Source organism: Eufriesea mexicana, unplaced genomic scaffold (genome assembly GCF_001483705.2).
Source record: "Eufriesea mexicana isolate 0111107269 unplaced genomic scaffold, ASM148370v2 scaffold474474812, whole genome shotgun sequence".
Taxonomy (NCBI): Eukaryota; Metazoa; Arthropoda; class Insecta; order Hymenoptera; family Apidae; genus Eufriesea; species Eufriesea mexicana.
This window is the reverse complement of record NW_016907966.1, coordinates 1068932-1082971: the sequence shown is the minus strand read 5'-3', so window position 1 is coordinate 1082971 and position 14040 is coordinate 1068932. Positions and strand designations below refer to the sequence as shown.

Below are 14040 nucleotides of genomic sequence, written 5' to 3'. Positions count from 1 at the left end.
TTTTTAAGCAATTTTCATAAAAATTTCATAAAAGTTTTTAATATAATAGGAAATGAAAATTTGATTAATTTTCAATGTAACGAACTTTAATTTATGCAAATAATAAATAGTGGATGTGATTACCGAATAATGATAATCAATTAATTTTTGATTTAAATTATTACATTAAAACTTAAATAAAATTATTAAAAATATGTAAACAAAATTTGTTATAGTACAGTATAATTTATATAAATCCTCTATCTATTAATTTATATAAGGCATATAATTCATTGTCAATATTTACACAATCGTGTATTCCAAAATCAAGGTATTTTTGAATTTACTTAAAAGGAGAAGTTGAAAATTCAAAGTTTCAAATAAAACATTCAAAAAATTATTAAGATAAAAAAATTTCTAAGATCTTAGTTTTATAAATGATATTTTAATCAAAGTTATTTTTCTCTAATTTTTGAGGAAGGACGCGTTTCAGATGCTGGTGCCCTCCCGCGGTTTCGTGGGGTACAAGAATCAGTGCCACAAATTATGGCAATCGTCTGGTAATAAATACATAGCAGAGTGCACAATCGCTTGTTCCAGATCCGTTCCGCGGGCCTCACCTCGCACATTTGCAATTGAAACAATCTTCTTTCCTTCTCCATCTCGTCTGCGATCTCGGCCGGCGTCACTTCCGTCCGAATGAGGCCAGCCTCTTTTGCGTGTTGCTTCTTTTCCTTCTCAATTTTCGCGTATTTAGCCTCGTAATCTTTCCACGCCTTTTCGAACGGCCTTTTCAAGTCGCCTTTCACACCTCGCAAATCCCCCTTTAACACCGAGTCCAGGGGGAACATCACGATGTTGTTGATGTTTTGCATCTATTACGAGAAGATTCTAAATTAATCGAATATAATTTTAAGGAAGAATAATATAATGTGTGAGCTTAGATAAATCAGTAATATCATGAAAATGATAATAACTTTGATACATCTGTAAGTTAGAATTATTAAAATCTATATATATATATATATATATATGATAAATGAATTTAGTATTCTAAAATTATATAATAAATTATAAAATATAAAATTATATTATAATAAAGTTATAGAAGAAAAAATAATATTAATGTATCCAGACAAATACATTCAAGGTGATAAAAAAAATCATGATTGTAGGTTCGAAGAAGCAATTGGTACATTTCAATGATCATGGTAATATAAATCAAGATATATATTTAAATTAGACATAACTGAATTAACTTTAAATAGATCTAGTTTCAGGTGATATTTTTATACCATGATGAAGAAATACACAGTGAAATTAATTCAAAGAATTGTTAAGAAAGTGACATTATAAATAAATAAATAATTTAATAAATAAACAGATAAATAACAAAGTGAAAATAAGAATGATTTATTTTTAGAAACAAAAAATTATAGAAACAACGCATTTGCTCTGCACCAAGAAAATGTAATAAAAATAGTTTGATAACCACAGTACACAAAATTCAATAAATTAACATTTAATTATCAAAGCAATATTCATATTTATAATTTTATATTTATTTATTAGATATTTTTTCAACGTTAATCGTGTTAATATTTAAATATAACAAATTTTTTCAAATTTTTGAATTTGAATTGATTTGAAATTTTCAAGTATTTTCAAAAAATAAATGATTATTTTCAAACCCCGTTACAAAGTAGTTTTGCATACCAGAGTCTTCATCAGAGCACTCAGTTCCTTCGTGACAACCGCAAACTTCAGGAAAGCAGCACCGATATCCGGTTCCTGTTCCTTCAAAGCAGCATCTCCAAGCCTTTCCAGGGCCCTTCCAAGGTACACCTCGTTATCGACATGGGCTGCAACAGAAAAGAGTAAATCAAGACATAAATAATTAATTCTCTATTAATTTCCAGTTATTTTCTTATTACAACTTTATTTCTTTATTAAAACATTTATTTTGTATGAACCACTTTCATAAGAACGTAAAAAATATTCTTTAAAGCTAAATTTATTTTTCATAGTATAACTAGTTTTACTTAAAAAAAAAAATGTACAATGTTTGAAGAAACAATAAACAAAGTTTAATGATAATAAAGAAAGAAGAAAAAGAGAAATATTGTATCACAAAAAAAGAATTGTATCTTTTATTGGAACATCCCTATTTTTCTAGTAATTTTCTAGTTACTTTTCTTTGTGTCTTATTAAAAAATTATCCTATTAATTTAGATTAATAGTAGCAAGCAAGTTGTATATGAAATTATAATTAAAAGCAGCATCGTCGACGACAGGATATTAAATTTGCTTCTATTATACGTTTTCGTATTAATAAGTTTATAATTACGTTTATTGTTTGATAGCAGGTTGGTATATCAAATACAAACTGTACACTCCGGTTACGAAATACGTTGAAATACGATATTCTCGACAAGCGACTACATATTTGTATATAATTATCTGGTTTCGAGTTGTGTCAACCTGTCTCGTATTTAACATCATAAACATGACCCTGTATTATTACGTCAATTTGCACATTTCCTTCATTGAAAGAAAAATAATAAAAATTGAAATTGGTTAATTTTAATTAATTTTTATGACGAATCGAAATTTCTCGTAATGTATTTTCACACGATGTTTATGTTTGTCCGTTTTTTCTTTTCTTAATTCCTTTGGACAAATTTATTACAATTATTGCAATAACCATATAACTTCGCCCTAGACGCACGAAAACATTTAGTAAAACGTTATCCTTGAGGCCATCTATATTTAGGAGCGTCAAATATGGGCCACGTGATCGATCAGTCTCACAAAAAGAAACAGAATACGTTCTGGTGTCTTGTTAGTTACTTTTTAATCCCTGAAAGCGTGTTCATTCTATTATGATCTACAATGTTCGATTAATTATATTCTCTCTTTGTCTGCTTACTAGAAAAATATTATAATCGTATATTCATGATATGGTACGATACTTTTGTACATTAAATATCAGTGCAATTACGAAATTTTCTACGCAAGATATCTCAACGAAAGTGTTAGAATTCATTGAGCATTAAAGTATTAAGATTAAAAGTAATAAAATAACCAAGAGAAAGGAAATGCAAGTCAAGATCTCTTGATACGTGTAAACCTAACATAACCACCTAACCTATGACTGTAATCTGCAATAGATGAAATAATGAAAATTATTTTTAATTTAAAATTCGAAACTTTTTTTGTCCAAAGTAGGATTTTAAATTCCACAATAAGCCAGATAAACAATTTTTCAGACGTATTTTATATATTATTTGTGAATCTTTGAGTAAGTGAATGAGATAGATGAATTAATTGTGACGTTGGTAGTATTATACTCATATATATATGTATGTATTTACACTTTATGTACTATAGCTAATTACGACTTGGGTATGTGTAAATTGAAATGATTGAAACCTGGTATGAATTCTAGTATGATTAAGTTCCAAATATATTCCATGACTAAATTCTGATTGTATTGTATAATTAAATCTTGTGCAAATTATATTAATTCTGAGGTGATTGCAGTTCTAAATAATTTGTGTTTCGTGATATGCTGAGTCTTTTATACATACATATATACATAAGTTGGTATGTAAGTATAGGTTAGGCTGACGATAAATTTCCTTGTATGTAACGTGTTTGTTACTGGCATGTTCTTTGAACAAGACAGTAGATGGCCTTCCTTTCTATATCTTCCTTGGATTTTTCCAGCTGAACTATAACTATTACGATGTAAAAAGACAGATTAACTATGCACAAACATGATCATGTGGATTTATGAGCCTATTTTATGGCCATTAAAGCTATTCCAGTTACGATACTCGCTAAAAAAAATCTAGGGATATTTTCTTCTAAATTTACTAAACATTCAACTAGCGAACTAACATCAAGTTACGAAGAAATAATTTTACATGATTGTAGATAGAAGCTATATATCTTATTTTGATAGCACTTTAACTTTATTTTCATTAAATATACCGGATGTCCCAGCAACGATAGTACAATCGGTAAGGGGTGATTCTATGCAAAAAAACAAATAAAAAATAAAAAATAAAATTTTTTCATTCGAAGCTTCGTTGTTGAGAAAATCGACTTTGAATATCCACTGGTGGTCCACCTGCCTTAGTCAGAGTTAAGTTCACGCGCACTCGGTGAATATTCAAAGTCGATTTTCTCGATAACGAAGCTTCGAACGAAAAAATTTTATTCCTTATTTTCGATTTGTTTTTTCGCGTAGAATCATCCTCTTCCCGGTTACTTATATAATTCTTGTATTAAATATGTATTTACGTGTATTAATATTTATTATTAGTATTTACTATTAATATTTATCAATAATTATTATTTATTTCATTTTTTAGTTAAATATGCATCCTTTTTATCCTATAAAATATTTCAAAAATATCTTCCAAGTTACATAATGTTAATAAAGGATTAAAACAATACAAAAAAAATTTAATTTTTAATCATGCTTTGATAAAAATTTTCCAGTGTACAATCAACGGCATAACACTCACCATTTCCGGAATTGTGAATGGCTTTGATCGCTTTCTTCAGCTTCGTCAGGCCATCTCTGTCGAAGTCCAGCGTCTGAAACAATTACATAAAATTAGGAAAACTCCACGTACATAATTACCAGCTGTTCTTATTGCAGGTTACGCGATACGGATCATACAGTCTAGTGAAAGGAGACACACACTTCTGCTTTACGATCCTCGAACAGCGGGAACAGGATTACTCGACTCCATTGTGTTGACGTGTTACTGCATTAATCCTTTATAATTGGATTTTTCTTTGTACATGAGAGGAAAAAAATTGCAACACCGATTACACTTTTTCATCCGAAGGAAAAAATTTAGCAAAAAAACCAGTAACTATCACAGATGGATTATTTCATGGTATAACGATATAATGGTAAAAAAAGAGTAAATAAAAAAAATGGTATAGTAAGGAAAAAGAACAAAATAATTATTAAAATATATGCAGACAGACGAGCGTCTAAATATTTTGGAGTTATAAAAAGATATAAAGGATTAAAAATCGATTAAGTATGAGAAAATATTTATGTACCGATTTGGTATCAAACATCTGATTCCCAACAGCAACGGCGATTGCAACGTTTGCGTGGTACAACGACGGTTTCGGTACGCTGCACATCGAATTAACACAGAGCAGCTGATTATTTGGATGGCACACAATTATTAAGCAAAGATACCGTGACTTGATTGTATTTAGAGATGAACACAAGTTTAATGTTCGATAGATGTTTCGAACGCTTCGGCTTACCGATGATACTAAACGATAGCGGTAGCAATAGTTCGTGTTGATATCTTTGTCATAATTAATAATACGTAAGCGTTTGGAAAGGTAATAGGTAATAAGTCTGACTTCTGATTTGTATGTTTCAGACAGCTAAAGCAGGGACCTAATGAGAGCTAATGAATTTCAAGGTTAGAAGCACACTGATTGGTTAGTTTAATTCTAACCTAACCTATTAGACGAGTAAGGAGGAAAGGGAATGCAACGGTGTACAAATAGGCGTGTCTCTGCGGTGAACTCTAAAAAAAAGGACAAGGTAATTTTAAGGTAAGTCGAGTGTTGTTAGGTCTTCCTAATTTTACAGATTTTGTTCTACAGAATAGAAACGGGGGCTTTATTGTTCTCTTTTGATAATCATAACACAGAATTTTCCAAATTAAGTGCTTAATGTCTTGGTATTAATACTTTCCCACCAGGTTTGTGGCTGCTTGGGTATTATTTAGGATCCTTAAGAATAAAATATTCCAATTGAATAGAAGAAGAAAATGAAAGTCTATATAATCGAGAACTTTCTTATGGTTAGATAATTGTTTCAATTCTATTAACTGTACCTTTGAATATATTTCTAATTTTCTGTATAAAAAATTGAAATGATATACACATATAAATCTACAAATGTATAAGTTGCAATTCGTATATGGTTGCAAAGGGCTATGATACAAAAACTGTCTGCTAAGCAAACAGACAATTTCGCTGCTTTGACTAGGAAATTGCAGGTGGCTCCATCCCTCTGGCGAAGCTCGTGAACAGCTCACGAGGACATCGCGAGGTCGGGTATAGTCAGTGTAATCGATACAGCGCGGTCGTAAAATCTACCAGAAGCTAAAATTTACAGGCTTCAAGGATCGAAACATGTAATTTGAGATGTTTTAAGGAACATTAGGCCCTCGAGTTTTGTTCAGGGATATACGATGTTAGACAGAAACTGGTTCTTCTTGTCTCCTTCAAAGGTATGCATCTTAACTTTTCATAATTTTTATCAACATTGCACTGTTATTAAGCAAGGGGTAATGGACGACTCGATACTAACAATTTGAACTATATATTTATTACTCTTCGTTAAAATTATTAAGGAATAATAGTTTTTTCTTTTTGATATTTCAAATTCTTTGTAATCTAAGAATTGCTTTAAAATATAACCCAAAACAAGTATTTCCATTACCATCTCTTGAAATATAAATTGAAAAGGTTGATTAAAATAAAATCAACCATTATCCTTGCTTATAATAAATTCAAATTATTTCTCAAGTAATGTCTATTTCAATTACACTTGCAAAGTGTGTTGTAAATATTATTTTAATATTTCTATTAAATAAATTGCACAACAGCGTAATAGATTTAAAATTAATAACTGTTTATATCTGTAACAAATATACTAACAGAAGATATGATTTTATCTAATACATTCTTTTTAGAAAAAATAAAAGTTTTTCTAAAATAATCTTAGATTTTTGTAACATATTCATACTGCTAAGTAATGCACAACACAGTAACCCAAGCTCTTATTTCCATAATTTTAACACACATTTATCAATATAACCGACTTATCTCAATTATCTTTAATTATCCTCAATCGAAACTCATCTTTATTCGAATCTTTTATCCACGAATGAAACGAATTAACCACTATATACCAGCATTAAGAACGAATAACGAGCTTTTTTTACCGTAGTGATCGATACCGAATTATTTTTCCCCTTATCATCACTGATTTCTGCTTCAATTCTCCGGTGTCTCAAGGAGCCGATTTCTCTTTTGGAAACAATTCTGATATCCGCTATTCCTTCCTTTTCTTTTCTAGCAATTCGCAACGTTGCATAGTGTGCGTTTAATTTTAACCAAACGACGTTGGCTCCTCGAAAACGTTTCACCGTCAAGCGTTCTCCATTGTACGAAATACCCAATTTTCTCGCGATTTCTCTTAATGAAATGCCCTCTTTGTACACCGTAATAATGGCATACCTGAGTTTCTTGTGTTAATTCTTCGCTTTGTGCTACTTTGACTTCACGCTCTCGAATGATCCTCAACGAATTTCTGTTATAATTTTATTAGTCTTTAGACTTATCATTAGATTTTATTTTATGACTGTAAAAATAATGAATTTGTAGAAACTTATAGCTTACGGTATGCTTACTGTGTACACATTGTATTGGTAAGTATATGTATAACAATGTTAGTCTTGTCATTGTGTAATAGTAGCACCTCCCTTAATACAATCATAAAAATGTGGCACACGAAATTTATTACTCAAGAGTGGTATATCTAAAAATAGAATCATGTAAGATCAGTATTAACAATTCAACATAAGATAAAAAGATTGTCGATGTACCTTATCTTACAATATACGAGACCTAAGAACTCCTTTACACGACGATACGTACAACGCGAATCGTGCCATGGTCGAACTGTGCAGCACTGCAGCTGCCGTTTGAATGATTCGATTTGTTTCTACGTTTCGTCGGACGTTCGAATGTAAACAAAGTCGCCAACGGTAGACTGATCGAGGATACCGAAAATCAGTGTCGCGATATCGTATTTCGGGAGGGTGTGAATGCCACTATAGACAATACATGTATATATAATGCATAGAAGAGTAGTGGAAGGACTGCGACTCTGATTGGTTACATTTCGATAGTTCCACCTTTGCTAACCAATCATAAAGAAACGGGGCACATGTACATTCCATATCGGCCGAAATATCAGTGTTGCCAAGGGCAGTGTTTCTTTGGAGGCTTCGAAGACGAATTAAATACGAGCGGACTATTCCTTTCACCCTTGTGTCGCTTCACGAGACATCTTTTGAGCAATCCGTAGTACTATCAGTATCCATCATACGAATATTGCGATAAACGTATGGTCATGCGAAACAGCTTTAAAAGTATCTACGCATTTCGTTATCTCGTACAGGTACAATATGGTTTCTTTATATCTATATCTTTTAAAGATCAAGATATTTTTTCCAGTAAATAAATCGTTTCAGAACAAAGCTTTAAAAGTAGTCTTGGAAGAATCTTTTAAATATTAAAATAATGAGGGTTTTTAATTGTTGAGAAATGTGTAAAGAATGATGGAAAATTTATTCTGATGAAATATGCGTCGTTTTAAAGGAATGCAAGGTATGGTTAAAGTTTCATTTAAAGTGACAATTTCACATGTCCTAACAAGTGCATATATAGGTAGAGTCATTGAGTTTCTGTCATTTTATTCCCTGTTTTATTCAATTTGTTGCCAGCGATTCTGGCTCGCGTTCCAACGGCCACCGTATTGCGTGAACAATAGGGACATTCATCGATCGGAACGTTTCCATTTCAACTTTCCAATTATACCTCGTGTGACGTCTCCGTTCAGCAAACAGCCGCACTCGAAGATAATGTACGAGCAAAGGAAAGTACGTCGATTTAATTCTCCGCGTATTGACAAGTCCGTTGAGTCTCAGCTGAACAAATTTCATTATTAGCGACTGTGTTCTGCTCCTGGCCTAGGTGTTAATGCAACAAATTTCCTGACAGCCACGTAGTGCTCTCCTTTGTTATGTCCATGGAATATTCCCGATTATTTATCTCCCTATTTTACTTTCCATTCTGACATTCTATAATTTATATTTATACACATGTATATTATACTTATACATATTAGAAAAATCTACGAAAACAAATATAAAAGTTAGGTTATGTGGTTTCATTTTTTTGTTACTTATTGCAACAAAAAAAAAAAAAAAAAAAGAAAAATACCTCAGAATAATACTTCTTATTGCTACAAAAGTAAAAATTATTTTAAGTACCCTAGACAAGTAAACTAATTAAAATGTGATGCTGTTATTGATTTATTTTGTCATTCTCTGATAGATTCAAGTTGGAGAGTGGGTCCATTGTGATATTGGGGTGTAGGCAAGTAGCTTCAAGTGTTACAATGAATCAAAGAAAACTGATGAAAAATAAAACAAGTGGCGAATAGGTAAAACAAAGAAACAGAATTATTTTCAATACCTTATCAAAAGTATGTTACTATTGATACATGTCATTCTTTAATAATTACGAATTGGAAATATATCTACACTAATTTTGAAATATAGAATAGCGACTGGGATCTCCAATAAGAACTCGGGTTTTGGGGCTACAATAAATAAGGCGGAAAGGTTATGAACCTGACCGCAAACGGCAGCACTGTATCCACAACAAAACTGGTTGGGTGGTATATACACACTAACAATAGAAGTCTATATAAAAAAATTATTATCATTCTTCAACTTGCTCCTGAGAAAAATACTGAGTTAACCAGAATCCAGTCATCTAAGTCAGTTGCTTACAGTTTCGATTTGTTTACTATTAGGTCATCCAATTTAAGTGAGCTTGGCTCATATGGATATAAACGTCTGCAGCCTTAATAGCCATAGGCGTGTCGTGAACTTTTGGGACGACACACGAGCAATTTGTTAGCATAAGGGTTGCTTTCCCTTGGGCATAGTCTCTCCATTGACCTGCACCACCGTCTTCCTAACTTCCAGCTATCAAGCTGGGCTTACTCAGGGTCCTAGGAGAACTATTTAAGGCAGAGTTACCTATCGATTTGCTAATCGTGTCACCGTCAGCATTATACAATTTTACATGAAGCAATATGACAGTATATTTAGACAATTTGTAAGTTCGCCTTTAAAGGATAGGAGTGAGGCATAAATTAATTTGTAAAGATTTACTTAGAAAGTATTATTATTGTTATTATTAGAAAATTTATTATCATTATTCTTAGGAAATTTATATTATAATATCGTGTCGTGTATTACAATATTCACATTGTAATAAAGAAATGTAAATTTGTGAGATAATGCTATTGTTTAAAAACTTTTTGTTGACACTGTATTTATAGTATATATAAATAGTGGTGTAAGTATGACTAAAATATTTTGCAATAAACAAATATAAATAGTTTGATTGAAAATGAAATATTATTTACTAGCGTGGAGAAGAATAAACAAATATAGTTGTCATTGAATAAAACTGATAGTACCGTTATGAAGACTAAATGGAACAAGCGGAAATACGCTTTATGTCAGTTTTACTAATGACTTTCACGGAATATTTTTCACTAATTCAACGACAACTTCATGTGACATATTCTATTTCTTTTTTTGTAACAATTTTCATTTGCTATGTTAATTTTTCAATATAGTTTTTAATAAATTACAATATAACAAATTTTTGATTATTACTTTTTATATAAATGATTGGAAAATGTTAAAATATTTGTTTTCTAACAAATAACAGCGATACAATTTCTTCCATACACTACGATTTTAATATTTCACAAATTCAATATTTTTTTGGTTTAAGTGTACGAAATTTGAAAGCTGGAAAAATAAATATTTCGTGAAATATTTTTATGGTGAAATGTTCCAAAAAAAGTACATTTAAATCACACTGTACCCAACTAGTTTTAATTAATTTGTATCCTAACAAATGAACAAAAAAGACTAATTTTCTAATTTTTTACTTTGTTTATTTTTTTTTTAATATTACACTTACAATGTTATGCTATAATTTTTGTTTCGTTGAAAAATATTACACTTCTGAATGAAAAAAGATTAAAAATGAATAATTTTTATAAATGTTATATTAACAAATTAAAATATTTCCAACTGCACTTTATAAAATTTATTTTATAAATTTAATTTGTTAATTCCTTTTATTTGTAAATTACTACTATTTTTGTATTTTTAAGGATACGGAGGGAGAAAACCTTATTGTTGGATCGAGTAGCAAGTTCGTTAGCTTCTCGATAGCATGGGCGTTTTAAGGAACGCTATCTTAAAACGTTGCTTACGCTAGTTGGAATTTATAAACATTTCGAATTCGAAATAGTCGAAGAGCACTTCGACCATATGTAGAATCGCATAATTCCTCCAAGTAAATATTCGTTAAAGATAAGTAAACATTATCTTTATTTTTAATTCAATAATAATACAAACGAAAAAAGCAGAATTTTGTAATATTTAAAAATAACGAAGTTAAAGAAAATAATGATAGTTTAATAACTTATCGATTTAAATAATATTTATAGCTAATATTATACACGCAATATAATATCAAATTATATCCGAAAATAATGCACATATATAAATTTTCTAAACTTCTTTTTCACCAGTGGATTAATATTCGCGCTTTTATTTTCGGATATAATTTGATATTATATTGCGTGTATATGTTATATTATATATACAATTAATATTGGTAATAATATTATAATAATATTTATAATATTTATAGATAATTTGATAATTAAATAATTAATCAGAATTAAATAGAATAGTTATATTAACAACAGTTACATTTCTAGTTAAATAATAATATTTATACATATAATTATTTTTATACATCATATAAATAATTGAATAATAATAGTAAACATAGAAAATAATAACGATTTCAATTACTTGGATAGGACTAATTTAATAAATTTTATTAAATAATTAATAAATGGAAATTAAATTGTTCGATTAAATAATAATACTAACTGATATATGTATAATAGGATCTATTTAGTCATTATTCAAAGCTTTACTTAAGATCTTACTATATCATAGACGCTATTACACTTTGGTAAAGTTTAGTCCCTATCGAGCAACTCGGAACACTGCATGCGACACTAGCGCCACTGCATCAATTGTTGTCACCACTTGAAACTTAAGACACCGCTACACCTTGGAGGTTACTACACTCAGCCAAAGTTTAGACCCTATCAAATAACGTAAAATATTGCATACGATCCTAGCGCCACTGAATCAATCAGTGTCATTACTTGAAACTTTAACATAAGACCTTGCTATACCATGAGATTACTACACTTAACCAAAGTTTGGTAGCTATTAATCAACACAGAATACTGCATACGACACCAGCACCACTGTCTCTATCATTATTATTACTTGAAATCTTAACCGAAGGCCTTGCTATATCATACTACTATATTTTAGCATAAATTTATGTTGAAAAAATATTACATGCAATATTAGATGTAACTGACTCAAACTGGTGCTAGTAAAATGTCTTATACATTTTTTTATTGATTATACTTCAATTGTATTTCAATCTCCAATCAAAAAAGATGAAATAATGTATGCACATAGTCATTGCACCAGTTGGTACCACTGCTTAATTCTTTAACTTAGCACCTTGCTCTATCTTTGCAATCAATAATGTGACATCAATCAATATCACTATTTGATACTCTAACTTAAGATCTTACTTTGCGTAATGCTTCTCTATAGCGTGTTCCAAAATTCGCGCAAGATTTGAATTTTGCTATTCGTGCGGTAAAGTATTGCCAACAAAAAGAAAAGACAGCGTGACACGAAAGACCAACGCGTCTTTTAAATTTCCAATTAAAAACCCGTGTTTTCTATCAAAATTACTTCTTGCGTAAAGTTTGGGACACCCATTCTATCTTATTGTTAGTTAAGCTGCTCCCTCTGTCGGAAAAGCGCGGAACCTTACATGGAACCCTAGATGTCGCTGTATCAATCAGTGCCGGTGCTTGACGCTTTGATTTAAGACCCCGCTACATCATACACGTGGAGTTAGCTATCCAATCTCTCATATCCAATCTCTAAAACGTTCAAACGTGGTATCTACCTCTCGCACGTGCAATCGCTTCACATAGTGCTGTTGACAGCAACGTTTCCACCGTAAGTGCACACACAAGAGAACACGCGGGGTGGTAGTTAAACGTTGCACGTCCTCCACTAATGCTGAACTGAATAACCGCCGACACGAGGTATGACGATAAATATCAAACTGCATGATAAAGTCGACGCACAATGGCGAAGAAGAACGCGCGTATTTCACAAGTAACAGGGGGCCCCCTGGTCGTTTTTTTCCTTCCTAGCTGTGCCCACCGATTGCACCAAGATATACCACGACGCGTCGTTGAGCACGTTACGCTGATGCAGTACTTTACTCGACAACTGTTCCTTCCGGAACTCGCGTTCCCTGTTTTCATCGGCGAATCCACGTGATTTGTTTGTCTAAATGAAATCTGCTGCCGGCGTTAAGGCGGTATTCCAGTCTGCATGTGAATCTCTTAGGTGCTATTTAGAATTTTTTTTTAAGAAGCATGAAGACATTATCGTACCGAGGTTTGTGGCATGATTTTGACCGATATTTAAGGAGTATACGCTATTTTTTTCATAAAAAAATATTGAGAATTGGCGAAGATACAGCTAATTTAGTAGCGCCCCTTCAGTTGGACATGTCTGCACGGTTGCCACGATTTCAGCTGTTTTCCTTCTCTGAAATGGACAAACGAACGTCTATTTTGTTCAGTATGAATGTGACTATCATCCTTATCAGAAATGTATAAAAATATTGAAGAGAACATTTCTGGCAGTACTTTAAAGTTAGGTTATCGATATTTTGTGCTTTCTTTTGACATTAGCGTGCAAAAAAAAAATAGTTAAAATTGTTAGACTTTTAAAATTTTGATACGGACGATAGAAATACGTGTGCTGAAGATAACCTCCAAATTTGGTAGTAATCGGTCAACTAAAACTTGAGATAAAAAGTATGGTTTCGAAAAAGGCGCTATGAACAAACGCTAATAACTTCGTTAATTTTTTCAAATTCAACAATATCCACTGATAGAAATATTTTCAAAGACATATATTTTCAAAAAATGAAATAAAAAAAATTAATTTTTGAAGGTTTTATAGACTAGAATACGCCCCCCCCCCC

At 31.1% G+C, this 14040-nt stretch overlaps 1 protein-coding gene across 10 annotated transcripts in view; it reads right to left on the bottom strand.

Moving 5' to 3' along the window:
- The window catches only part of LOC108549506 (arf-GAP with SH3 domain, ANK repeat and PH domain-containing protein 1), a 67056-nt gene that overhangs the window by 9786 nt on the left and 43230 nt on the right, over window positions 1-14040 (bottom strand). For all 10 annotated transcript variants that reach the window (XM_017902924.1, XM_017902948.1, XM_017902978.1 and 7 more), the window contains 3 exons: window positions 4515-4587; window positions 1696-1841; window positions 600-854 (listed from right to left, as the gene is read on the bottom strand). In XM_017902924.1, coding sequence (XP_017758413.1) covers window positions 600-854; window positions 1696-1841; window positions 4515-4587 — 474 coding nt within the window. The remainder of the gene's footprint in view (window positions 1-599; window positions 855-1695; window positions 1842-4514; window positions 4588-14040) is intronic.